Raw genomic sequence first — 27,659 nt, forward strand, 5'->3', positions numbered from 1 at the left:
TTTTTTCTTGCTTGGAAGAATAAAAAATAGTCTGAAAAAAAAGAAAAATTCCAGTGTTTGGTATCAGTGCGCATTCACCAGAAGCAGATATTGATTGGAAGTGAGCATTCTGGCTCCTTGGCTCCTGACTCAGAGGCATGGAGAAAGTAGCAAACACCTCATGGAGATAGAAAGGTCAGCCTGTAACATTCGGGCTATGGTGATTCGTCGACAAAATTGATAATTGATGTCTCATCTCATCTCATTATCTCTAGCCGCTTTATCCTTCTACAGGGTCGCAGGCAAGCTGGAGCCTATCCCAGCTGACTACGGGCGAAAGGCGGGGTACACCCTGGACAAGTCACCAGGTCATCACAGGGCTGACACATAGACACAGACAACTATTCACACTCACACCTACAGTCAATTTAGAGTCACCAGTTAACCTAACCTGCATGTCTTTGGACTGTGGGGGAAACCGGAGCACCCGGAGGAAACCCACGCGGACACGGGGAGAACATGCAAACTCCGCACAGAAAGGCCCTCGCCGGCCACGGGGCTCGAACCCGGACCTTCTTGCTGTGAGGCGACAGCGCTAACCACTACACCACCGTGCCGCCCTAACAAAAACAAGTGATAATGTAAAAGTACATAAGTGTCTGTATCTCTATATTGTAGAGATTGTAGAATTTATTGCACCATGAAAGCTGCTTGGGGCAGGATTGGCCCTGCAAATGTTTTTTTTTATTTATTTATTTGTGTAATACACCATGTAGCACTCTCTGCAGGACTGTTTTTGTTTGGTCCTGTTATGGAAAAAAAATTATATATAAAAGTGATTTAAGCTTCCTTTTTGAAAATTAACACAACAAACTGATTTAATCCACTTACTACATAAAGGTTTCTCATTTAAATTACAGATCAGGAGGTCTGACCAAACAGGGAATAAAGGGGTTTTGTGAAGAGTGAAAGTGTGAGCAATGGAAAACAAAAAAGCAAGCTGTACTCCTTCCTTCTGCACATAAATGAGGGAATTATGGTATGTTATTAAATAGCAGTTACACTGGCTGTATGCTTTTTCTGTTTGCTTTGTGATCTTCATTTCTGATCACAGGGCGGCACGGTGGTGTAGTGGTTAGCGCTGTCGCCTCACAGCAGGAGGGTCCTGGGTTCGAGCCCCGGGGCCGGCGAGGGCCTTTCTGTGTGGAGTTTGCATGTTCTCCCCGTGTCCGCGTGGGTTTCCTCCGGGTGCTCCGGTTTCCCCCACAGTCCAAAGACATGCAGGTTAAGTTAACTGGTGACTCTAAATTGACTGTAGGTGTGAATGTGAGTGCGAATGATTGTCTGTGTCTATGTGTCAGCCCTGTGATGACCTGGCGACTTGTCCAGGGTGTACCCCGCCTTTCGCCCGTAGTCAGCTGGGATAGGCTCCAGCTTGCCTGAGACCCTGTAGAAGGATAAAGCGGCTAGAGATAATGAGATGAGATGAGATTTCTGATCACTCATCTCATATGGGATTTGAGTACACATCCACCTCATAGAGAAATAACATGTCACAAGGAATGAACTTGGAATGATGAGTAATGGCAAATGTGAAATGTTAAAACTGAAAAAAAAAAACAAATAATAAAGTTTCTGGTGTGCACGAGAAACTACCTGAGAGAAGCGTGAACTCCATCAATATGATGAAGCATTTCTGACAAGAGAATGGCTGTACAGAGGGACTCAACTAACAGATGACATGCACATCAGATACTTGTGCGCACCAGATACAGTATTTTCTAATTCATTCATTTGTTCATTCATTCACTTATTTATTTTTACAAATACCTCTTTAGGGGTGCCATAGCTAAATAATAAGATAGGTGGTAAACAAATATAACTCTGCTAATAAATAACAATATGTTCCCTCTTATAGTCTATTATTCAATGGTGTGGCCACTTTTGTGATAGATAATACAGAATTTCAGTTCATAAGATAAAACTGGGGTGGCACGGTGGTGTAGTGGTTAGCACTGTCACCTCACAGCAAGAAGGTCCTGGGTTCAATCCCAGCGGCTGGCGAGGGCCTTTCTGTGTGGAGTTTGCATGCTCTCCCCATGTCCGCATGGGTTCTTCTGGGTTCTGGGTGCTCTGGTTTCCCCCACAGTCCAAAGCATGCAGGCTAGGCTAATTGGTGGCTCTAAATTGACCGTAGATGTGAGTGTGAATGGTTGTCTGTGTCTATGTGTCAGCCCTGCGATGACCTGATGACTTGTCCAGGGTGTACCCCGCCTCTCGCCCATAGTCAGCTGGGATAGGCTCCAGCTTGCCTGTGACCCTGTAGGACAGGATAAGCGGCTACAGATAATGGATGGATGGAAGATAAAACTGAAAAGGGTATTTAAAAAAAAAAAAAAACAAGCCGAGACTCAATTTTGCATTCTGAATCTGTAACCTAAGTGCTCCTAGAATAGCATACAAACAGGGTCATAAATGCTTACATGGTCACTAAATGATGAGCTTTGCTTGTGGAGGTCACCAGACAGAGACACTGAGACAGTCTATACCTACAGACAGGGTTTGATGCACATTACCTCCGGTATTCAAACAGCTCTGATTAAAGATATTCTGGACAAGAACATATTTCTTACTAGTGTTCCCTTTCAGGCCTTATCATCTGCATGATAAGCCATGAAAGTAGCTCTCAGTAAGATCAAACAACTCCAGCAGGTCCTGTGTTATAGCTCTTGGGCACTGCTGATAACTGATGAAATAAAATTATTTAAACATGTACCGTCTCTCGTGTGGAGTTTTGCAAAGTGTGGCGAGTGGCTGTCAGAAGACCTTGATGAACTCTGAAAGGAGGCTGAGGGGAGTGATGCCAGCAGTGGTTCTTCACAGTAATCTAAATATGAGGGACAGAGAGAGACAAGTAGACAGACAGTATTTTGGACAACTCAAACAGTAGTATCAGCAGTCATTAAAAATATGAAATTCAGCTGGAGAAAAATGAAGCACTGACTGGAATTCTGAACAGTATCAGCCCCAAACATGTTACCAAATACCATAGCAGACTGTCAAGTGGGAAATGTCCAATAGCAAACAAACAAACAATAATAATAATAATAATAATAATAATAATAATAATAATAATGACTTTTTAATAAAGGTGAGATTAAAAAATAAATGTATGTTGTTTTCCTTTAGTTGTCATGGTGATGAACTCCCACTGGCTGACTGCTTTTAAATAAAAAAAACTACAAGACAAATGTGCACACGTCACGTCACCACATTTAGCACACATTGAGCTGTTACTCTCGTCCATGTGCATCTGTGTGCTGTGCACATCACAAGGACTAATTATTACATGCACCATGCACCTGTCCCAGACCAGAGTGCAATCACAGCACGTGCATAAAAGGACTCCAATAACACAAAGACTTTGTGGAGTATACGCGTTGTACCCTGTGTCTTACGTTGCCTAGCCTTGTATCTCTGTCCTCACTCTGGTTTTGACTCTGTTTTGTTTATTCTCGACTCTGCCTTTTTGTCATGCTCTGCCCCGGACCTCCACTACGGAGATTACTTATCTCCCAGGTCAGCGCTAATCCGGATCCGGGACGGGAATTCCATCTAGCCTGCATTTCACTTCCTGGTTCTCTCTGCTGTGTATAAATAAGCCTCAGACACTAGGTTGTTTTGCTATTCTAGCTGTTACTGTGCCTTTATTGTGGGTCATGGTTTTTGCTCAAGCTATTTTTCTAGTTCATGGTTTTTGCAATAAGGGTTTTTTTTTCTTCTAGTTCACGGTTTTTGTGCTTAGGGTTTTTCTTTCTTTTTTTGCTCTAGTGTTTGTCCTTGTTTGTCTTGTTTTTGTCAAGTTTATCTCTTTGTACCTGGGCTATTTTTGTCATTTGTTTACCTTTTTTGCCATGCCCTTTCCCTGGATTAAATCTCATTATTTATTGGATTACTGTCTGTGTGTTCTGCTTCTGGATCCTATCTCACCACCCCTAACAGTATGTCCTGACCAGCATGGATCCAGTGGAACTCACCTGTCTGAGAACAGCCATCCAGTAGTAAGGGACTCTCCTTGGGATCCATCAACAAGACCTCCAGCAGATCACCCAGAGCCTTGCCACCTTGTCCAACTCACTCAACCTCCTCACCACACAGATGCAATGCTATCAAGCTGTGCCTACCCTTGCCTAGCTGTCTCCTACTCCTGCCACTGCTCTTCTCTGTGAACTGAGACTTCTAGCACCTCAGCCCTATGATTGAGAACCAGGTACTTGATTGTTTGTTTGTCTCAATGCTCTTTGAGCCTAGAACTGCAACCTCTAGTCTTCCCCACAGAATGCGCCCAGGTAGTATATACAATCATGCTCCTCACTGGCAAGGCCAGAGAGTGGGGGCCAGTGGTCTGGGATGCTGATGCACCCTTTTGTTACTGTTTCAAAGATTTCTGAGGAGATGAGGCAAGCTTTTTTGACTGTTCTCTGTCTGGTGGGGAGGTGGCTAGAGGGCTCATGGAGCTGCAGCAGGGGTCCCGGTCTACCTTGGATTACACCATCGAGTTCTGAACACTGGCAACATCGTGCAGTTGGAATGAGAGTGCCCAGATCAATGCATTCCTGCATGGCCTGTCTGATGCCATTAAGGGCGAATTGGTATTGCGGAAACTGCCGTCGAACCTTTCCAGCCTCATGGACCTCACCAACTGCATTGATGCCTGGGTCCACCAACAGAGGAGAGAGAAGAACCACTCCAGCTTCACCTCCTCTCCACCCCCTGCCATGCCTGTTGAACCCATGCAGGTAGACGGGGGTTGGGTGTCATCAGGGGAACGACCGTGCCGGCGGAGCACAGGGGCCTGTTTCTATTGTGGTCAGCAAGGACACATCTGCCAAGCCTGCCTGCTAAAGGGAACAAGACCACCAGTGAATCGAGGGGCCCTGATGGGGCAACACTCGGAACCAGCCCCCTGCTGGTTGTCTGTTACTCCCTGTCCTTGTCATCCATGACAACCAGCATCACCATATCCAGGCTCTTGTTGACTCAGGGGTGGACAGGAACCTGATCTGCTCCACCACTGCCAAGTGTCTGGGAATTCTGCTACTCGCCCTCGACATCCCTCTCACAGTCCTGACACTCAGTGGCACTGGCTTGACCACCATCACCCACCTTACTGCCTTCATCCACCTTCAGCCAGTGAGTTTCCCGACCTCTCACATGCCTCTGGGATACCTGGACTTAAGACTTGTTTTCAGCAAGACCCAAGCAGTGTCCCCCCGGACAGACCCTATGACTGTGGAATCAACCTCCTGCCCGGGATGGTGTCACCCAAAGGGTGACTCTACTCTTTCTCACATTGAAAGGCAAGCCATGGAGAAGTACATCTGAGTCTCTGGTAGCTGGGATCATCCGCCCTTCCCCCTCCCCAGCCAGGAGGAGGTCACTGTACCCTCAGCCCAGATCTTCATATGCTGCTGCAGGAGGATGTGGGCAATGGCCTGGAGAAGACTCATTCGCTCCACCCTAGCATCCAAGAGGCAGGCCAACAAATGCTGCTGTAAGGCACCCACCTACCAGGTGGGGCAATGAGTCATGCTCTCCACCTGCCACTCAGAACTGTCTCCTGCAAGCTGGTTCCCAGGTACCTAGTACCTTTCCTCATCAGCAAGGTAATCAATCCATGTTCCATCAGACTGGCTTTACCACTCACCATGTGATGTGTTCACCCCACCTTTCACGTATCACAGCTTAAACCCCTGGTCTCCAGTCCTTTTTTTTTTCTCTCTAGTGTTTGTCTTTGTACCTGGACTATTTTTTCCATTTGTTTACCTTTTTTGCCACGCCCTTTCCCTGGATTAAATCTCATTATTGGATTACTGCCTGTGTCCTGCTTCTGGATCCTAATCTCACCACCCCTAACACTTTTGCCTTGCCTCTTACACTGTTTGTGCCTCGTATGATCCTTGCTTGTTTCTGGCTCTGCCTTTGCCTAACGCTTGTGTATTGTTTGCCTACTTGTAAATAAACACCTTCCTGCTTTTTACATCCATCTGCAACCCCTTTACTGACAGCAGGAAATGTGAATTATGGGGGAAAAAAGACAAAATGACTGAACATTTATCTTGACTAGTATATCATTAACTTGGAGTAACTACCTGTTTAACCATCTGGGGTTGAGAGCTTCACCGGTGAAGCTTGACAGGTTTGGAATGAGTAGGTCATGTATTTAGATAAATATCTTCGAGGTTTATCATACAAGCATGATTAACATACTGACAAACTTTATACTTTCCTATGTACCTACTGCCAAATGTGTGGGGTGTGGTGGGTTTTTAAATTGCCTAAATTAAATGAAACATAACTTGTCACCTTACTCAGTTACATTAGAGTCGGAGCACTGAGCTCCCACTTGCGCATTCATAAGACTGTTACTATGGTAACGGCATGATCACTTCCACTCTTTGGGTTTTGATTGGTTTCTCTTTGGCAGTGGGAATGCCCACCATAAAAGGATAAAATCTGTCAGCCATAGTTCAGGCTATTTGGAGGTAAAACTTGTTGGGAGATGGCACATGAATTTCATGCACTTTGGATGATTCAGGATAGTGATTCAATTCAATCTTGAGAACTATGACCCTGATGAGCAGTGCCTTTTTTTTTTTAACCTTCTACTCGATTCAGCTGAAGATCAGTAAGTGTAAATATTTATTCTATTTCTGACGAGCAGATCAGTTGATATGTGTGTGCTGTAGTGCATACACAGGAAGATGACTGAGCAATTTTTCCAGAGTTAAAAGTATTTTCTTCAAAATTAGTTAATTTTGCTCTACTTTGAGTTTGTAGAGTAAAAGTTAGAGGCTACATCCACACGGCAACGAGATGTTATTTAAAAAATATCATGTCCAAATGGGCAATGATCAGTAAAATATCAGGTCCATATGGCAATGCAACGCTTGCTGAAAACGATGCAATACACATGCCACACCTCTAGGGGCGCTGTAAAACGGTCCCTTCGGAGACACCAGAACAATAGAAGTAAGGACGCATGCGCATAAACTATGCGCGAGACTTCATATTAGCCACAAAGTCAGAAAAATCTGTTCGTAAAATTACATTATAATTACCAAATACAATGAAAAGTATTTTTCCAGTCTCACCTGTGAAAGGTAATCCCATGTAATCTCGTTTGGACGGTAAACCTGTTGGTACAGTTAAATGCAGCACATGAATGAGGCATCTTTATTCTACGCTTTGACCCATCCAATATGGCGGCGAGGATGACGTATGATTCTACGTGGAAGGCAGCGTCTTTAATGGTCCGGAATAAATTGAATGCTACACGTTGATGGATTAATTTGTTCTTCTACGCCCTTTTTGAGGAATGTATTGTAGGACTTTAACCAACATCTGAAAAGGTGAGATCGCTCCTTTTTTTTTTTTCCCCCTATTTTTGCTGGCGGGATTGACTCTCTCTCTCTCTCTCTCTCTCTGCACCATTACACAATAAATATTCACAGTGAAAATATTTTGTAAGCGCGTTTCATGAACCAAGTTATAGGATTTGTTGACAACTCGCATTGAGTTCGTTACACTTCTACCTGGCGTGAAGCACATGTGGTTGTGACGTCATCGTAAACAAATCCGTTCTACTCATCCAGACGACTTCGCAACGGCAATGTTGCCAGATCTTTCCATTCTGGAACCCGTTCTCAAAAGATTGCGTTTTGGGGCACCCAAAATGCCGGTGCTGTGTGGACGCCAGGCCGAAACGATAAACAATTGTATCGGATTCACCTGAATCCGTTGCTGTGTGGACAGTGCCAGAGTGGGAGCAAAATTATAGAGTAATTGTGTGTCATTACTGATACACAATCACCCATTCATTACACATTCACCTAATCACCAGAATCATTACTGAACAGAATCACCTCAAGTGACCAAAACAGTTTGACACAATGGGTAAGGTCATGTTTTTCCATGCATTCCAACACAGTTCTACAACTGCTTTTTACATTTCTGTTTTTTTTTTTTTTTTAAAGTACGGTCATGACCTACTACATAGATATTAATGTAGCTGAACTTGTGCTGAATACAAAGTCATATGACTTTGAAAATGCTGCTTAGATTTTTTGAACTTGACAAAATCAGAGCATGCCAAAATAATTAGAGTGCCAGAAAATACCCTCAGACCCCAGAGTTAATTGCTAACAAATAGACAGCTTACTCACAAAAAAATTGCAGGTTGTCAACCTAAAAAAAGCACAATACTCAAAGTGAAGAGTCTCATTCTGAATATAGACTTGTATTTGTATTAAGGGTTCATAATATCCATTTCATATTCCTAAGAAATACATTCATTCAGAGGTGAAAGATCAAGGTCTTGCACAAAAGGGAGAACACAATTCTCTGTATTTATATAAATGTGCATTAAATTACCCTCTCACATGTTCCCTGCACTTTTGTATCAGGACGACAGCAGTTCTGACCTTTTGGAAGGCAATCAATGGCTGTGACAAAAATCAGCTTTTAGTGGAAGGATAAAATGCTGAGAAAGAAAGGAAAAATAGCAATGCAGTGGTGAGCGCCTCCTGACATTTATTTCTACACATTTCTGTAATTATTTACTTTCATGGTTTTAATACTTCCTTTCTGTAATTTAGACAATGCCTCATGAGTAGCAACAAAGCTGCCAGCAAGCTATGAGATTAGTAATGACAGAGCTGGACTGTACTTCCCCACTAAAGCCAAAGTACTTGGCTGTTTCTCCATGTCATTTTACATTTACGGTATTTGGCAGGCACCCTTATCCAGAGCGACTTACATTTATCTCATTTATAAAACTGAGCAGCTGACAGTGAAAGGCCTTGCTCAAATGGCAGCTTGGCAGTGCTGAGAGTTGAATTCACAAGCTGCCAATAAGTAGACTAGCATCTTAACCACTCAGCTACCAGTGCCCATTTTATTTCATGGGATATAAAAAATTACAATTAGCCAACAGGCAATCATTTTTGTAATGATCTAGCTATGGCATGTTTGGCTGTACATTGGGTAAACTTTAATGTCTATCTTAGTAAGAATGTACTGTACCATTCAATTAAGATTATCTGTAAGATTCTGAAGAGATGAAGATGAGTCAGCTGCTTGAAATAAAGAACAGTTAAATGGAGTGAGATAGGGTAAAACATAAATTCATTAGTGTTATGTTTTGGTTATCCGGAAGCTATAATGTCTAGGCTCAAAAGTAAAAAGTGGTAAACATACAAGCAAACTTAATGTAAAAATTGTGTGATAAGCCACTTAGCTAGTTAAGTACATGAATACAGACTATGGAAACACATGATTGTATGATCATTGGTCTCTTTCTTAAGTAACACTTCATGTAGGTGTCCTCCACAAAAGTCAGTGAGCTGTTGGCCAAGGTTTCAGCGAAGAGACGGACTGTTCTGTCCTCACCTCACACATAAAATATTATCTGGCAAGGAGGGTTGACAGCTTTGTGCTGGAGGTATTTTTGCTCAGCTTTGTCATATGTCCTGCTCCTGTTATCCATGCATACTCCAACCCCAAATCAGAAAAAGTTGGGACAGTATGGAAAAGGCAAATAAAAAAGAAATCAGTGATTTCTAAATTTACTTTGACTTGTATTTTATTGCAGACAGGATGAACCCAAGATATTTCATATCTTGTCTGGTCAATGTCATTTAATTTTTATTAATATACACCCATTCCTGCATTTCAAGCCTGTGACACATTAAAAATTAATTAATTAAAAAAAGTTGGGCCGGGGGCAATTTAGGACAAGTAATGAGGTAAAATAATTAAATACTGATGTGATTTGAAACAGGTGATGCCAATAAGTGATTGTAATCATGATTTGATACAAAATCAGTATCCAGGAAAGGCCTAGTCTTTGAGGAGCAAAGATGGACTGAGGATCTCCAGTTTGTCAACAAATGCATGAGAAAATTATTGACGTGTTTAAAAACAACGTTTCTCAAAGAAAGACATGAAGGGATTTGGATATTTCACCCTCTATGGTGCATAATATAAAAAAAATTCAAGGAATCTGGAAAAATTTCAGTGCATAAAGGGAAAGTGCACAAGCCTAAGCTGAACATCTGTGATCATTGATCCCTCAGACGGCACTGCACCAAGAACCATCATTCATCTATAGCTGATAGAACCACATGGGCTCAGGATTACTTTGGCAAACCTTTGGGAAGTTACAATAAAGAGTTACATCCACAAATGGCAGTTAAAACTTTACTGTGCAAAAAGGAAGCCTTATGTTAATTTTGTCCACTAGTGTCGTTCATTTCTGTGGGCTCGGAAGCATCTGGGATGGACCATCACACAGTGGAAACGTGTACAGCTGGCTCGTATATGCGGACCTCAAGAAAGCCATCCTCCAGTGTGTTGGCCACTCCCTGGAGCAACAGCGTTGGCGCTTCCGCTCACTGCGCTTGGGGGAGGTCAGCTGACCGTTCACGTTCGGCCAACAACTCCGGGACTCCTGCCAGCGGTGGCTGAGGGTAGACGACCGCGACACCGAGGGAATTATCGACCTAGTGACACTGGAACAGTTCATCGTGCGACTTCTGGAAGGAACAGCAGAGTGGGTCCAGTGTCATCACCCAGTGTTGCTGGATCAAGCCATCGAGCTGGCAGAGGACCACATGGTGGTGGTTCCGATGGCAGGAAGACATGCTTCTCCTCCACCTCTCTCCTCTCTCTCTTCCTCTGTTTCCTGTCCTTGCCCCGTTCCCCCACTGCGGAGGTGGGGACCGGCTCCCCCCCAGTCGGCCCAACGCACCCATGGTGTCCTCCCATTTCCCCCTTCCTTGTCTGTGTCTTCTCCCCCCAGGTGAGTGATGTCCGTAACACCAGTGCAGAGGGAGAGCCTGGGTCGGTGTGCTGGTGCTGCGGGGAGCTGGGACATCTCTAAAATCAGTGCTCCGCAATGGAGGTGGGTGCGGTGGTCCGGGTCCCCGACGCGCCAGAAACTGCCCTCGATCGGGCCAGAGAGTATCGTATACCAGTAAGTGTCCAAGGGGATACGTATCAGGCCTTGGTGGATTCCGGCTGTAACCAGACCTCAATCCACCAAAACCTGGTGCAAGGTGAGGCATTGGGGGGAGCAAAAGTGGTGAAGGTGTTGTGTGTGCACGGGGATGTTCACAACTACCCTCTAGTGTCCATCCACATTCTATTTTGGGGAGAAATGCATAGTGTAAAGGCAGCGGTTAACCCTCATCTCACCCACTTGCTGATCTTGGGGACTGATTGGCCAGGATATAAAGAGAATGAAATACATAGTATGAAGTGGGTCCTGCAGGAATGCATATCGGGAAGATCCCGGACTAGTATTGGTGGGAGAAGCTGTCACAGAGCCGTCTACGTCAGCACTGCGTCAGGGTGATATGTGGAGCAAGGAGCACCCCACCCCTCCTTCCTCTCTTGGGGATTCCCTTGAGGATTTCCCGTTAGAGCAGTTGCAAGATGAGACTCTGCGGCATGCATTTGACCAAGTGAGAATAATCGATGGTCAAATTCTCCAGCCAAATGCGATGCTGGCCTTCCTCTACTTTTCTATTATTAAGGATAGGTTATACTGAGTGACGCAGGACACTCAAACTGGCAAAAAGATAACACAGTTATTAATCCCAAAGAGCCACCAGGAACTCATATTCCATGCAGGACAAAACACTAGCCTGAATAATGGCCAGGTTCTATTGGCCAGGGATTCGCGGGGATGTCTGTCGGTGGTGTGCGGCGTGCCACGAATGCTAATTAGTAAATCCCTCGGCCACTCCAAAAGCACCTTTACGCCCCCTCCCTTTGATCGAGACCCCTTTTGAAAGAATCGGGATGGATCTTGTCAGGCCATTAGATCGGTCAACACAGGGATATCGCTTTATTTTAGTTCTGGTGGACTATGCAACGCAATATCTGGAAGCAGTTCTTCTCTGCAATATCTCAGCATGCAGTATTGCGGAAGCACTCTTCCATATTATCTCCTGGGTCAGGATTCTGAAAGAAATCCTGACAGACCAAGGAACTGCATTTATGTTACGCACACTATGTGAACTGTATGGGCTATTGGGAATTAAGTCTACCCGCACCAGTGTCTATCACCCACAAACAGATGGCTTAGTGGAACGCTTTAATCAAACACTCAAAAACATAATTCAGAAGTTCATAAGTGAGGATGCACATAATTGGGATAAATGACTCGAGCCCTTGTTATTTGTAGTACGAGAGGTCCCGCAAGCCTCCACAGGGTTTTCTCCATTTGAATTATTATATGGGCATAAACCATGTGGCATTTTGGACATGCTACGTGAAAACTGGGAGGAGGGACCTTCGCTTAGTAAGAACGAAATTCAATACGTTCTCAACCTGTGTGCCAAACTCCACACACTCACACACTTAACCCAGGAGCATTTGCAGCAGGCACAAGAAAGTCAAGTCCGACTGTACAACAGGGGCACGCAGCTTAGAGAGTTCACGCCAGGAGACAAAGTGCTCATATTATTGCCCACGTCAACACCCCACCCACCATTGAGGAGCTCAGCAAGGCCATCGACTCGCTAGCCTGTGGTAAAGCTCCAGGTAGCAATGGCATCCTGCCTGAAGTCATCAAAGCAAGCAAGGAAAGCTCCCTCTTGGGCCACCTACACAAGCTTCTGCTACAGTGCTGGGAGGAAGGGACAGTGCCCCAGGACATGCATGATGCCAAGATCATCACGCTGTACAAGAACAAAGGGGACCGCAGCAATTGCAACAACTATCGTGGTATCTCGCTCCTCAGCATCGTCTGCTCCTCAGCATCGTCGGCTCCTCAGCATCGTCGGCTCCTCAGCATCGAGTTCGGGCTCACTATAAGCCTGAAGAAGACCAACATCATTGGCCAGGACATCAGCAGAGCTCCCCACATCACCATCGGCAACCACACCCTCGAAGTGGTGGATAGGTTCACCTATCTGGGCTCCACCATCTCCAGCAACCTCTCTCTCGATACCGAGCTGAGCGTGCAAATCAGCAAAGCAGTAACAGCAATGGCCCGTCTTGCAAAGATAGTCTGGGACAACACCATGCTCATGACCAACACCAAAATGAGAGTGTATCAGGCCTGCGTGCTGAGCACTCTCCTCTATGGAAGTGAAGCATGGACCCTCTACTCCCGCCAAGAATGCAGACTGAATGCCTTCCACATGCGCTGTCTCAGAAGACTTCTGGGCATCATCTGGCAGGATCGTGTCACCAACATCAATGCTGACCCAGAGACGCCTGCACTGGCTAGGCCACATCAGCTGCATGGACGACAGCCACATCCCAAAGGACGTACTGTATGGTGAGCTGGCCACAGGCTCCAGACCCACAGGACGACCCACACTATGCTACAAGGACATGTGCAAGCGTGACCTGAGGGCAGGCAGCTTCAACCCCACAGACCTGGAGACGGCGGCCTCAGACCGCGCCGGCTGGTGGTCCACCACCAAGGCCGTCGTTGGGGAAGCCGAGGAAAGGAGAGAGACCTGGTGGGGGGAGAGGAGGCTCCGACGACAGCGGAGACTGCAGTCGACACCAACAGACACCCGACCAAGCAACTTCACCTGCAGCAACTGTAGCAGACCATGTGGCTCATGCATCGGCCTATACAGTCATACTAGGCACTGCAACTAAATAACTGATGGATGACCCCTGGCGCAGATCACCATGGTCTTTTGAGGTCGAAGGAGGATGAGTGCCAAGCTCCAAATTAATTGCCAAGTGGCAAGGGCCCTTCGAGGTCACACGGCGAGTCGGGGACATCGACTATGAGGTGAAGCGAACGGAAAGGGGTGGAGCATTGCAAATTTACCACCTCAATCTGTTAAAATGCTAGAATGAGGACGTCCTCATGGCATTGGTATCAGTTGTCCCAGAGAAGGCGGCGCTGGGGCCGGAGGTACAAAAAAAAAATTGACATCTCCAACCACTCCAGTCCCTTGTAGAGACCACCTCTCCCTGGCCCAACTCATGGAGGTAGCCCAGTTGCAGAAGGAATTTTCTGATGTGTTTTCTCACCTGCCCAGCCACACCCACCTTATAGAACACCACATTGAGACACCCATGGGGGTGGTAGTGCACAGCCGCCCTTACCGTCTGCCCGAACACAAAAAAATGTGGTCTGTGATGAACTTAAGGCCATGCTCAAAATGGGCATAATCGAGGAGTCCCACAGTGACTGGAGCAGCCCAGTGGTCCTGGTTCCCAAGACCGATAGGTTGGTCCGGTTCTGTGTGGACTATAGAAAGGTCAATGCGATGTCTAAGTTCGACGCATACCCAATGCTTCACATTGGCGAGTTGCTTGATTGATTAGGCACTGCTTGCTTTTACTTGACAGTGGATTTAATGAAGGGATATTGGCAGATCCCCTTGACTCCTTTTATCCTGGGAGAAAACGGCCTTTTCCACACCGTTTAGGTTACACCAATTTGTCACACTTCCTTTTGGGTTGTTTGGGGCTCCCTCGACGTTACATACATTAGGCATATCAGACGCTCGCTGGCCATGGTGTGAAAATTGTGCATCTAAGTTTCTGAATCTGTCATTGCTTAACTCTTGAATATTTTCTTTTGTGAATAGTATCATTAAAAAGCTTACAATCTCAGCTTTTCAAATAAATTTATCTCGTTAAGATCTGTTCAGGACTTTGGGAGTAACGACAGGTTGAAATCAGTACAACAGAGTAAAAACTCTGCTCGCAGGATGTCGGGAAACTGCCGGTGCTTTTTGAGTCACGGGAAAGCTGTCAGGCTTTCTCTTCTGATCATTTTCTGACTGGATTACTTGTGAATATCAATCAGATAACTTTTATAGGGCTGTTCTCTTGCTCTCATTGTTTCTGATGAAGTGTTCAGCAAAATTTTCCATTTGCTAGTTTTGATGTTATGATTCATGGGAGACTTTGAAAGGAGTTTTCATAGCTTTACCTACTTTTTTTTTTCAAATCAAACTGACTCATGTAAATAAATAACTATTTTAGAATATAACTGGACTTGTTTTGATGAAAAATATTGAGATCTTAGTGCTCAGAATGAGATTTTAAAAAACCAGAAGTCAGAAATGCAAGTGTCAATTTCAATTCAATTAATTGGAAGTGTTTATTGGAGGTGGCTCACACAGTTTTTTCGAGGTTCACCTTGAAAGCTGTGAATATTACTTTGATTAATCATTTATATTATTTCATATAAACACTAGTAGGCCCTACTTTTGAGAAATACAAAGGCCTACAGAGCACAAAGAAGGTATTAGCAATAATCTTTTTATTACTTTTTTATTTGGATAGAAAATGGTATATGTGAATGGCATTCAATGCTTATTTATACATATTTTATAACTGCATTTGTAATTTGTAATTGTAAGTAACATTGATTTCTCCTTCTTTGTGATGTACAAATGTTATATTGCACAAATAGTCATTTGGTGAAACTTTGAAGAAGCGAGTGTATCGATTTAATGATTTTACCTAATTAGAATAATGAATACAAATTAGCATAATTTGTTTTTACTAATTTTTTTAAACTTTGTATTCAGTATACAACCATCTATGTGCATGTTAATTTCCATGTAAATATTTTGAAAAATAAAAGCGTTATTAACAAAAAAAAACATGTGATCTCATTCGTTAATGAGGCCCATTTTGGACCATGAGATCCTCATACAGAATATTACAGCAGTTTTCTAAAAATTAAGCCATTTTTTCAATCTTTGATTTGTAATATCTCAAGAACGGATAAACATTTTAATTCTGTAAAAAGTGTGTTATTTTGCATCAGGCTTATAGTATTCGAGTCCAGGAATTGGACTCGAGTCCGACTTGTGCCCTAATTTTAAGGACTCATGACTAGACTTGGAGTTGAGCACTGATAACTCGGACTTGGACTCAGACTCGTGCATTAACTGCATTCAGACTCATAAACTGGAGAAGAGGACTCGGATTTTTCTTTATTTTTTGTAACATGCCATAATAATTTGGCATAAGATATTTATATCTACATTAATTTTTATACAAATTTCGTGCAAGAGTGTCACACCTGTGCGCCTTGGCATGTGCATCAGATAGACTCTCGGGCACACTCCGGACAGCACGTGCACCAAGCAGACTCTTGTGCACGCACCGTAAATGGTTTCACATAAAGGCAGTGACAGACACTGTCAAATGGTGCGGTTGGAGTCTTGTTCTCGGACTAGACTTAGATCAATAGTGGACTTGACTCTGACTCGATTTGAAATTTTCTTTAATGGCTTGGACTTGACTTGGACTTGAACACTGGGGACTCGCGACTGAACTCGAACTCGAGGTTTAGTGATTTGACTACAACACTGTTCTGCATTCATTTCTGTATTCAATGAGAGCAGTTTCAAGCAATTTATAGTGACTTTGAATTTTCACCTGATATGCCTACATACAGTATATTGTATGTATTTTGTCTATCAGTGAAATTAAGGGATACTGTATGCTACATACAGATACAGTGGCATGCAAAATTTTGGGCACCCTTACTGAAAATGTCTGTTACTGTGAATAGTTAAGTGAGCAGAAAATGAACTGAGCACCAAAAGGCATAAAGGTAAAAATGACACATTTCTTTTCAGCATTTTCTGCAAGATTTGTGTATTATTTTTCTTTTGTACAATTGGAGAGTGAAAAAAGAAAAGGAACACCATGCGAAAGTTTGGGCACCCCAATACATTTGAGTTCTCAGGTAACTTTTACCAAGGTTCCAGATCTTAATTAGCTTATTGAGCTGTGGCTTGTTCAAATTCTTCATTAGGAAAGGTCAGATGATGCAGATTTCAAAGCTGTATAAATTCTCTGACTCCTCAAACTTGTCCCTAAAATCAACAGCCATGGGCTCCTCTAAACAACTCCCTCGCATTCTGAATAATAAAATAATTGATGCTCACAAAGCAGGAGAAGGTTACAAGAACGTAGCAAAGTGTTTTCAGGTAGCTGTTTCCTCAGATTGTAATGTTATTAAGAAATGGCAGTTAACAGAAACAGTGGAGATCAAGGTGAGGCCTGGAAGATGAAGAAAACTTTCTGAAAGAACTACTCATTGGATTGCTAGAAAGGCAAATAAAAACCCCTGTTTGACTGCAAAAAACCTTCAGAAAGATTTAGCAGACCCTGGAGTGGTGGTGCACTGTTCTACTATGCAGCGACACCTGAACAAATATGACCTTCATGGGAGAGTCATCAGAAGAAAACCTTTCCTGTGTCCTAGCCACAAAATCCAGCATCTGAAGTTTGCAAATGAACATCTAAATAAGCCTGATGCATCTTGGAAACAAGTCCTGTGGACTGATGAAATCAAAATAGAACTTTTTGGCCACAATGTACAAAGGTATGTTTGGAGAAAAAAGCGTGCCGTATTCCAGGAAAAGAACACCTCTCCAACTCTGAAGCATGGGTGTGGATTGATCGTGCTTTGGGGTTGTGTTGCAGCCAGTGGCACAGGGCACATTTCATTGGTCGAGGGAAGCGTGGATTCGAATAAATACTAGCAAATTCTGGAAGCAAACATCACACCATCCGTAAAAAAGCTGAAGTTAAAAAGAGGATGGGTCCTACAATAAGACGATGATCCAAAACACACCTCAAAATCTACAATGGAATACCTCAAGAGGCACAAGCTGAAGGTTTTGCCCGGGCCCTCACAGTACCCTGACCCAAACATCATTGAAAATCTGTGGATAGATCTCAAAAGAGCAGTGCATGCAAGACAGCCCAAGAAACTTGTAGAACTGGAAGCCTTTTGCAAGGACAAATGTGTGAAAATCCCCCAGGTAAGAACTGAAAGATTATTAGCTGGCTACAAAAAGTGTTTACAAGCTGTGATACTTGCCAAAGGGGGTGTTACTAGGTACTAACCATGCAGGGTGCCCAAACTTTTGCTTCGGGCCCTTTTCCTTTTTTGTCATTTAGAAAATGTAAAAGATGAAAATAAAAAATTGTTTTTGCTTAAAATATTAAGGGAATGAGTCATCTTTAACTTTATGCCTTTTGGAGATCATTTCATCTTCAACTTGCTTAACTGTTCACAGTAACAGCAATTTTGACCAGGGGCGCCCAAACTTTTGCATACCACTGTAGAAGGCTGAGTGTGATTGGTTTTGAAATGGGTAAGAATACAGTCAATATAAAGTGATTATAATGAGGAATATACTTATAGAGAAACTTGCACAATGTTTTCAGAGAACTGAACACAATAATCTTGAATTAGAAGACAAGAGCAATTATATTGATCAGAGAGAAAACACCTTGAAGCTACAGGGATCGAATAAAGATACTGGCTCAGTTTGTCTTCAGGCTCTCCATCATTCTTTGAGATTGTTGCAATACACATCTGACCAATGCAGTACCCAACCACATAATTCCTGTGATCTATTCAGACAGACATGGAGAATGCCTGTTAGTGCTGATTGTTCATTGTGAAATGTGCTCTGTGTAATATTCCACATGCTGGCATAAGGAAAGTGATGTTCTTGTGCAAGCAATATTACACTGTTTTCCCTCAGCATTTCATTTCAGCATTCAGAGCTGAGCTTCTCTAATGAACCTTGTTTGTGCAGACGGTCCACATTAAAACCTGTAACTAAAAAAATATGCTCATAATGCAAGAAAAACATCAGAACCAACAGCAGGTTGGGGAGCCATTAGCTGTGTCCAGGGACCAATCTAATGTTCTCTCTTGTTTGTGTTATTTCAGAATAGGCACTTTATACCAATTTCTGTGATACATAAGTGAAAATATAACCCTATTTAAGCTGGCTATACCTGATAAACATTTAACAGCGAGAACTGAAAATCCCCTGTCCATACTTTCTTCCTCTCTCCATCATCTACCCATTTAGACTCAAGTGCACATGAGCAATAGTGCCAGTCAGCATTGCTTTCCATTCTAACAACTAAGCATATCTTTGGATTTTATCCACAGTTTGTGGTTCTGGAAGTCATGTCCACTTATTATCAAAAAGCCCTTTCATTTGCAGAAGAGTTGAAAAGTGCACACATGGCAAAAAGAAATGATTGTACACAAGTATTTGAAGAACAATTTAAAATCAGGGAGGAACAAAAAGTCTGGCCCCAGGGTCAAACAGGGCTCAGGACAAATGTTAACCGGCCCGTGGAATGGATGATAGGTGACTTGTCAGCCAACATGTTGCAATTTTTCTTTTCACCTGATGGTGACAGCTGACTGTTAATATGGTTGGCTAAAATGCAAAAGCCTTTCTTATCTCTGACTACACCAGCAAATTAATTTACAGAATGATATTTAGTCATAGTTTCATACAAGAAGTGAAAAGGGGCGATTTTAAAAGAGCTGGAAACCACAAAGCATGGAAAACATTTTGTGAATTCTTGATACAGTTCTTAAATAAAGCATATTTGCAACCAAGTATTAAAAATGACAGTTTAATTTCTAATTATTAGTTTCTCCAATTACCTTTGATCCCTGAAATATAGTGTGTGGAGGAACCACAGGGGAAGCCATGGCCTAATCGATAGAAAAGCAGCTTTGGGACCAAAAGGTTGCTGGTTTGATTCCCTGGACCAGCAGAAATAGCTGAAGTGCCCATGAGCAAGGCAACTAACTCCCAGGCTGCTCTGGGTATGTTGCACATTGCTCTGGATAAGAGTGTCTACTAATTGCCTGTAATATCACCATGTATAAAAAGTACACCTGATGTAAAATACCACTGAAGTTGAAAGTCTGCACTTTGATTTCATTTTAACTTCAATATCTTGTGGTAGACATTGTGTGTGTGTGTGTGTGTGTGTGTATATATATATATATATACACACACACTCTCCAGCCACTTTATTAGGAACACCTATCAGGTGTCAGCAGCACACTGCATAAAGTCATGTCGGTTAACATTCACATCAAACATAGTGGCTTTGACCATGGCATTTCATTTCATAAAGTGGCCTGGGATTTTCTTACACACATTCAACACATCTCTAGAGTTTACAGAGAATGGTACGAAAAACAAAACAAAAACCATGAGATGACAGGTCAGGAGAGAACAACCAGACTAGCTCGAAGTAACAGGAAGGCTACAGTAACTCATGTAAACACTCTTTACAACCATGCTGAGCAGAAAAGCATCTCAACATGACAAAACCAACACAAGGTGGATAAGCTACAAGAGCAGACCATCACATCGGGTTACACTCCCATCAACCAAGAACAGGAAAATTGAGGTTGATGGTTGATGTGCGTCTGCACGACATCACACACTGTGCTGCTGCAACATGATTGGCTAATATCATGAATGTACAGGAGTTCCTAATAAAGTGGCTAGCGAGTGTGTGTGTGTGTACAGTGGTGCTTGAAAGATTGTGAACCCTTTAGAATTTTCTATATTTCTGCATAAATATGACCTTAAACATCATTAGATTTTCACACAAGTCTGAAAAGTAGATAAAAAGAACCCAGTTAAACAAATGAGACAAAAATATTATACTTGGTCATTTATTTATTGAGGAAAATGATCCAATATTAGTGAGTGGCAAAAGTATGTGAACCTCTAGGATTAGCAGTTAATTTGAAGGTGAAATTAGAGTCAGGTGTTTTCAATCAATGGGATGACAATCAGGTGTGAGTGGGCACCCTGTTTTATTTAAAGAACAGGGATCTATCAAAGTCTGATCTTCAAAACACATGTTTGTGGAAGTGTATCATGGCATGAACAAAGGAGATTTCTGAGGACCTGAGAAAAAGCATTCTTGATGCTCATCAGGCTGGAAAAGGTTACAAAACCATCTCTAAAGAGTTTGGACTCCACCAATCCACAGTCAGGCAGATTGTGTACAAATGGAGGAAATTCAAGACCATTGTTACCCTCCCCAGGAGTTGTCGACCAACAAAGATCACTTCAAGAGCAAGGCGTGTAATAGTCGGTGAGGTCACAAAGGACCCCAGGGTAACTTCTAAGCAACTGAAGGCCTCTCTCACATTGGCTAATGTTAATGTTCATGAGTCCACCATCAGGAGAACACTGAACAACAATGGTGTGCATGGCAGGGTTGCAAGGGGAAAGCCACTGCTCTCCAAAAAGGCCATTGCTGCTCATCTGCAGTTTGCTAAAGATCACGTGGACAAGCCAGAAGGCTATTGGAAAAATGTTTTGTGGACGGATGAGACTAAAATAGAACTTTTTGGTTTAAATGAGAAGCGTTATGTTTGGAGAAAGGAAAACATTGCATTCCAGCATACAAACCTTATCCCATCTGTGAAACATGGTGCTGGTAGTATCATGGTTTGTTCCTGTTTTGCTGCATCTGGGCCAGGACGGCTTGCCATCATTGATGGAACCATGAATTCTGAATTATACCAGCAAATTCTAAAGGAAAATGTCAGGACATCTGTCCATAAACTGAATCTCAAGAGAAGGTGGGTCATGCAGCAAGACAACGACCCTAAGCACACACGTCGTTCTACCAAAGAATGGTGAAAGAAGAATAAAGTTAATGTTTTGGAATGGCCAAGTCAAAGTCCTGACCTTAATTCAATCGAAATGTTGTGGAAGGACCTGAAGCGAGCAGTTCATGTTAGGAAACCCACCAACATCCCAGAGTTGAAGCTGTTCTGTACGGAGGAACGGGCTAAAATTCCTCCAAGCCGGTGTGCAGGACTGATCAACAGTTACCGGAAATGTTTAGTTGCAGTTATTGCTGCACAAGGGGGTCACACCAGATACTGAAAGCAAAGGTTCACATACTTTTGCCACTCACAAATATGTAATTTTGGATCATTTTCCTCAATAAATAAATGACCAAGTATGATATTTTTGTCTCATTTGTTTAACTGGGTTCTCTTTATCTACTTTTCGAACTTGTGTGAAAATCTGATGATGTTTTCGGTCATATTTATGCAGAAATATAGAAAATTCTAAAGGGTTCACAAACTTTCAAGCACCACTGTATGTGTGTGTGTGTGTGTGTGTGTGTGTGTGTGTATATGGAGAGAGAGAAAGAGAGAAAGAGAGGATATTATACGGTGGCATGAAGGTATGATGTTTATTTATAAATGGTGAATATATTTCATGAGTGAGTGAAATTTCATATCTTCGTGCCACTGTGTAATATTCTTTTTATTATGTAGACACATCCACACAAAAAAAAGTGCAATTTAATCAAAAGAATTTTAATTTTGAACCGGTTCGCCATTTTGACAACGCACATCTAGTCAGCGGGAAAACACTGGGAGTGACATCATTGGAGTAAAATACTGGGAAGTATTCTGCATACAGGGCACTTTTCGATGGAATAAAAACATGTTCTATTCCCTTCTAGTGGGTTTCATTCATTTGGTTTGATAGCATGCAATACTGTTATTATATTGCTTATCCTATGTGTATTGCGTCACTCTACCCAGTGGAGAATGAGTGTTGAATATGGTTTACGATATTGCATGATTGTCAAGACAACATGACATCACACATCGGAGCGTGAATATCCACTGAGAAAGCTTTCTGTTGCGCATGCGCACAATCATTTCTGTGTTTGCCGGGAAAGAGAAAGATGAGCTGAATACCCGAAAGGCTACCAAAACTTCATTAGATATTCTTCACTTCTATTTACAAGAGAAAAACATACCAATGGACATCGAAAAACTGGAAAAGAGACACATCAGTGATGTAAAATTTCCACGCTCAGGAGCGACTGTGACTATTTGTAAACAAACATGGCCCCCAGGTTTGCTTTGTTAAATACAAAAGATTTTGAGAGAATTTTGAAAGGGAAAGACAAGTTGAACAGCCGAAAAGAATATCTATGTGTAATAATAATAATATTGGCTGGGTTTTTTTCGTGGTATATCAGATATATTCCATTCAGTTACTCTTCTTTGACTCATTCAATATTATGCTAGCTAAATGGAATATATCTGATATGCCACGAAAAAAAGCCAGCCAATATTATTTAAATATGTTACTCAATGTCCTGGATACCCCGCCTTTCGCCCGTAGTCAGCTGGGATAGGCTCCAGCTTGCCTGTGACCCTGTAGAACAGGATAAAGCGGCTAGAGATAATGAGATGAGATGAGATGAGATGTCCTGGATGTAGTTCGTATGAAAAATACGAGTGGCGTATTTCCCATTAAAACACTTGTGTCTATAATACCTGTATATATGACCAGCCCTGGGCGGCACGGTGGTGTAGTGGTTAGCGCTGTCGCCTCACAGCAAGAAGGTCCTGGGTTCGAGCCCCGGGGCCGGCGAGGGCCTTTCTGTATGGAGTTTGCATGTTCTCCCCGTGTCCGCGTGGGTTTCCTCCGGGTGCTCCGGTTTCCCCCACAGTCCAAAGACATGCAGGTTAGGTTAACTGGTGACTCTAAATTGACCGTAGGTATGAATGTGAGTGTGAATGGTTGTCTGTGTCTATGTGTCAGCCCTGTGATGACCTGGCGACTTGTCCAGGGTGTACCCCGCCTTTCGCCCGTAGTCAGCTGGGATAGGCTCCAGCTTGCCTGCGACCCTGTAGAAGGATAAAGCGGCTAGAGATAATGAGATGAGATGAATGAGATGACCAGCCCTAGGTTGTTTTGATCCAGTCTAATCTAGCCCCCTGAAAAATGATTTGACTCAAGTGTTCAAGGGTTTTTAACATTATGGCTGCCTTTGTTTCTCGATAGGCTTAAGATATGGAAAATTGAAGCAATATGTTAACCAAGAGCATTTAAAAAAACAGTCATCTTATCATTGTTTGCACAAAAGAAAATAATTAAACACAAAACCGCAGCTCACTAATCACTGATCTTAAGTGTTGTCACTTCGAGAAATCTTTGTTGCAGGATATTTCAGTAAACAAAACTAATTTCCCAGTGGAGTTTCTGGCCTTGAGAGAGGCAGTAGATAATAATAAAAAAAAAGAGGCTAGATTTAATTATCAGAAGCACAGATATGAGACGAATATCCTCAAAATACTGTATTCTCCAAGGATTGTGTCAACAGATTTCAGCACACAATAGCAAACTACACTATTTACACTAACAAACAGTTGTTAATTGTTGAGTGGGTGTGAGTCTCATACACTAATCTCTGAGCACCATGAAATGACCACCGAAAAAAAAGGCTTTGCTCAAGAAAAAAAATATCATGGTCTCTTTTCAGGAGTATTCCATTTTTTTTTTCCACTAAGGCCCTGTCCACACGGCAATGGATTCAGGTGAATCTGATAAAATTTTTTATCGTTTCGGCCTGGCGTCCACACGGCACCGGCGTTTTGGGTGCCCCAAAATTATATTTTTTGAGAACGGGTTCCAGAATGGAAAAATCTGGCAACGGCGCCGTTGCGAAGTCGTCTGGATGAGTAGAACGGATTTGTTTACGATGACGTCACAACCACATGACTAGAACAAGCAGCACTCTCGCGCGCATCATCTGTCACTTCTGTTCACTGCTTTTTTAATGTACCAATCACTTTTGTATATAGTATTTCAAGTACCTGGGACTCACTATAGACAATAAGCTGACATTTGATCAACACATCACTAACATCCACAAGAAGTCTCAACAAAGGCTCTATGTCATCCGCAAGCTCAGTGCTCTCTCTGTCGCCCCTCATCTTCTGTCCCTTCTGTACTCCAGCATCATTCAGCCTATTCTACTGTACTGTTCACCCTGCTTCTATAATATGCTCTCCACCTCCAACAGAAACAAATTGACAAAAATCACACACACAGCATCCAAAATCATTCACCACCCCACACGCAACCTTGCTGAGCTCAACCTCAAAGCTGTCACACGCCTCGCAGTGTCAATAATTGAAGACCACAATCACCCTCTTTACCCACTTTTCACACTGCTCCCATCTGGCCGCAGGTATAGGACTTTAAGATGGAGATGGGCACGTTTTAGTAAGAGTTTTGTACCGTCTGCCATCTATGCATTGAACTGCCTCCCCCAGTAACCCTGTACGGACTTTCCTGGACTGGGTAAATAGTGACGGACTGTCTGATGCAGATATGTTGTAGGCCTACTGTCTGAATGGTTTCTTGTCTAAGTGAGCATATTTGATTTGATTTGATATTTGATTTGATATCTGTTCAATGTCTTGATGCCTGTCGCTTGTTTTTGTCTGAATGTCTTCTGTCTGTGTGTACACATTTTATACCTGTTTAATGTTGGTTATGTCTTATTGTACTTATATGTTGTAGCTGTTCCAAGTCTGACAGTTGGTGAAGACAAATTTCCCTTGAGGGGACAATAAAGATCTATCTATCTATCTATCTATCTATCTATCTATCTATCTATCTATCTATCTATCTATCTATCTATCTATCTATCTATTCTTTAGTGTGGATTTAGTAAACTGTGTGGGTGTTGTACATAGACAAGTGACTCAAACCATTTCTTGCCTGCTTTCTATTGGATAAGAATCTTTTGAAATTGTTTACACATTAACCTGACTGACCTGCCAGACAGACAATTTACACCTGCTTTGATGAACAGAAAGTCCAGCCTTCCACACAAAGCAACAGTTACCTGACTATAATGGAGGCAGAGGGGAAAAGGGTCAGAAGACCCTTCAACAGACTGTTTTGTATGAACCACTGCATTGCATTCACTTTTGTATACAGCTTTTCTTTTAAATAAACAAGTAACTGAACCATTTCTTGAATTTCTTTTTTTTATTGGATAAGACTGCTTTTCAAAATGTTCACACACAATATAAAAAGTTATATAAATTATATAAAAATGCTTTTCAAAATGTTCACACACAATAAGAAGATTAAGTTATATAAAACTATGCACACTAATAAAACTAATTTGTACACACAGAAGGCACGGTTTCCTCGCGTAGTCGCAGCCATCTTCTTGTTGTTGTGTGTTTGTTCCTGTGAGTGCTTCACGCTGGGTAGAAGAAGGGGTTTATGCGCATGCATCCTACTTCTTCTATTGTTCTGGTGTCTCCGATGGGACCATCTTACACATACATGCCAACCTATACAGAATGTCCGTATTTTATACGGATTTGATTCAATAAACGTAGTATACGGGCCTATAAATAAAGTTATACGGATTCTTTAAAAAAACTTCAATATTTATTTAGAGCTATAATCAATTCCCACGATGATAAAAGAGCGCATAACATTTACAAACGTATTGTACACCACAGACAGCCAGTAAAGAGTCTTATGAAATCGCGCGTTATCTTGTGGTAGCGAGACTTCGTTCCACTTTTGATCATGTGCACACCGCATTGCAAGAATCCCGCCAATCATGAAGTCATAGACATATAAACATAGACGCCGCCTTCTGCGTAGAATCATACGTCATCCTCGCCGCCATATTGGATGTGGCAAAGTGGAGATTCTTCAACCGTCTCGGCATCTAGACAGTAGCCGAGAATAAAGATGCCTCATTCATGTGCTGCATTTAACTGTACCAACAGGTTTACCGTCCAAACGAGATCACATGGGATTACCTTTCACAGGTGAGACTGGAAAAATACTTTTCATTGTATTTGGTCATTATAACGTAATTTTACGAACATATTTTTCTGACTTTGTGGCTAATATGAAGTCTCGTGCATAATAGCCGCTCGGTGAAACCTGTCTCCAAACAACGAAGTATTTCCTTCGTAACTACGCTGATAACACTTTGTGTTTTTGTCAAACATTGGAGCTTTGTATTCATTCTGAAGGTTTATTGTTATTAATATTGAATAAAAAGTAACTGGGATATATCATTGTTAATTATCATTCAAATTTTAGGTAAATTATTTTAATTTGCATCTTATACGGATTTTATAAGGGAAATACGGATTTTGGAGGTTGGTTATACAGGTTTGATTGACCAAAGGTTGACGTGTATGCTTACAGCGCATGTAGAGGTGTGGCATGTGTATTGCATCATTTTCAGCAAGCATTGCGTTGCCATTATGTACCTGATATTTTACTGATCCGTTGCCCATGTGGACGCGATATTTTTTTTACCCACTAAAAAAAAAATCTCGTTGCCGTTGTCGTGTGGATGTAGCCTAAATGTGTGTCTTTAAATAAATCCAACAAGCACTTGTGCATGTTATTGTATATGGGTCATCATTATGTGCTGCCTGTTTGGGTGCGTTATTGCTGTTATTATCATGTATATTGCCACTCAAAAGTTCAGGCACACCTACTGATTCATAGGTTTTTCTGCACTTTGACTATTTTTTACATTGTAGAACAATACTGAAGCCATCAAAACTATGAAATAACAGACGGAACATCAATAACAAGTTTAATTTATCTTGCGCCTTTCACCAGCCCATTGTATCCAACCTACTAAACTTCACCAACCCACCAAACCTCATGAGGTAGTCACCTGGAATGCTTTTCAATTAACAGATGTATGTTGTCAAAAGCTAATTAATGGAGTTTCTTGTCTTCTTAATGCATTTGAGATCAAACAGTAAATAGTAAATAAATAAAAATACAGTAAATGGCCCTATTCAATACCACAACTGTAGTAATCCATATTATGTCAAGAACTACTCAACTAAGTAAAAAGAAATGACATCCACCATTACTTTAAGAGATGAAGTGTCTTTTAATTAATACAAATCAGGAAAAAAACATTGAATTAGGAGGTGTGCCCAGACTTTTGACCAATATTCTATTTGTGTTATTATTGAA

General features: G+C 42.2%; 1 protein-coding gene across 1 annotated transcript in view; it reads right to left on the bottom strand.

Moving 5' to 3' along the window:
• cntnap5l (contactin associated protein family member 5 like) overlaps positions 1–27,659 on the bottom strand; it is a 272,765-nt gene that overhangs the window by 182,543 nt on the left and 62,563 nt on the right. Inside the window, exon 2 of the mRNA XM_060940691.1 lies at positions 2,756–2,866. Coding sequence (XP_060796674.1) covers positions 2,756–2,866 — 111 coding nt within the window. The remainder of the gene's footprint in view (positions 1–2,755; positions 2,867–27,659) is intronic.

Source organism: Neoarius graeffei, chromosome 15 (assembly GCF_027579695.1).
Source record: "Neoarius graeffei isolate fNeoGra1 chromosome 15, fNeoGra1.pri, whole genome shotgun sequence".
Lineage (NCBI taxonomy): Eukaryota > Metazoa > Chordata > Actinopteri > Siluriformes > Ariidae > Neoarius > Neoarius graeffei.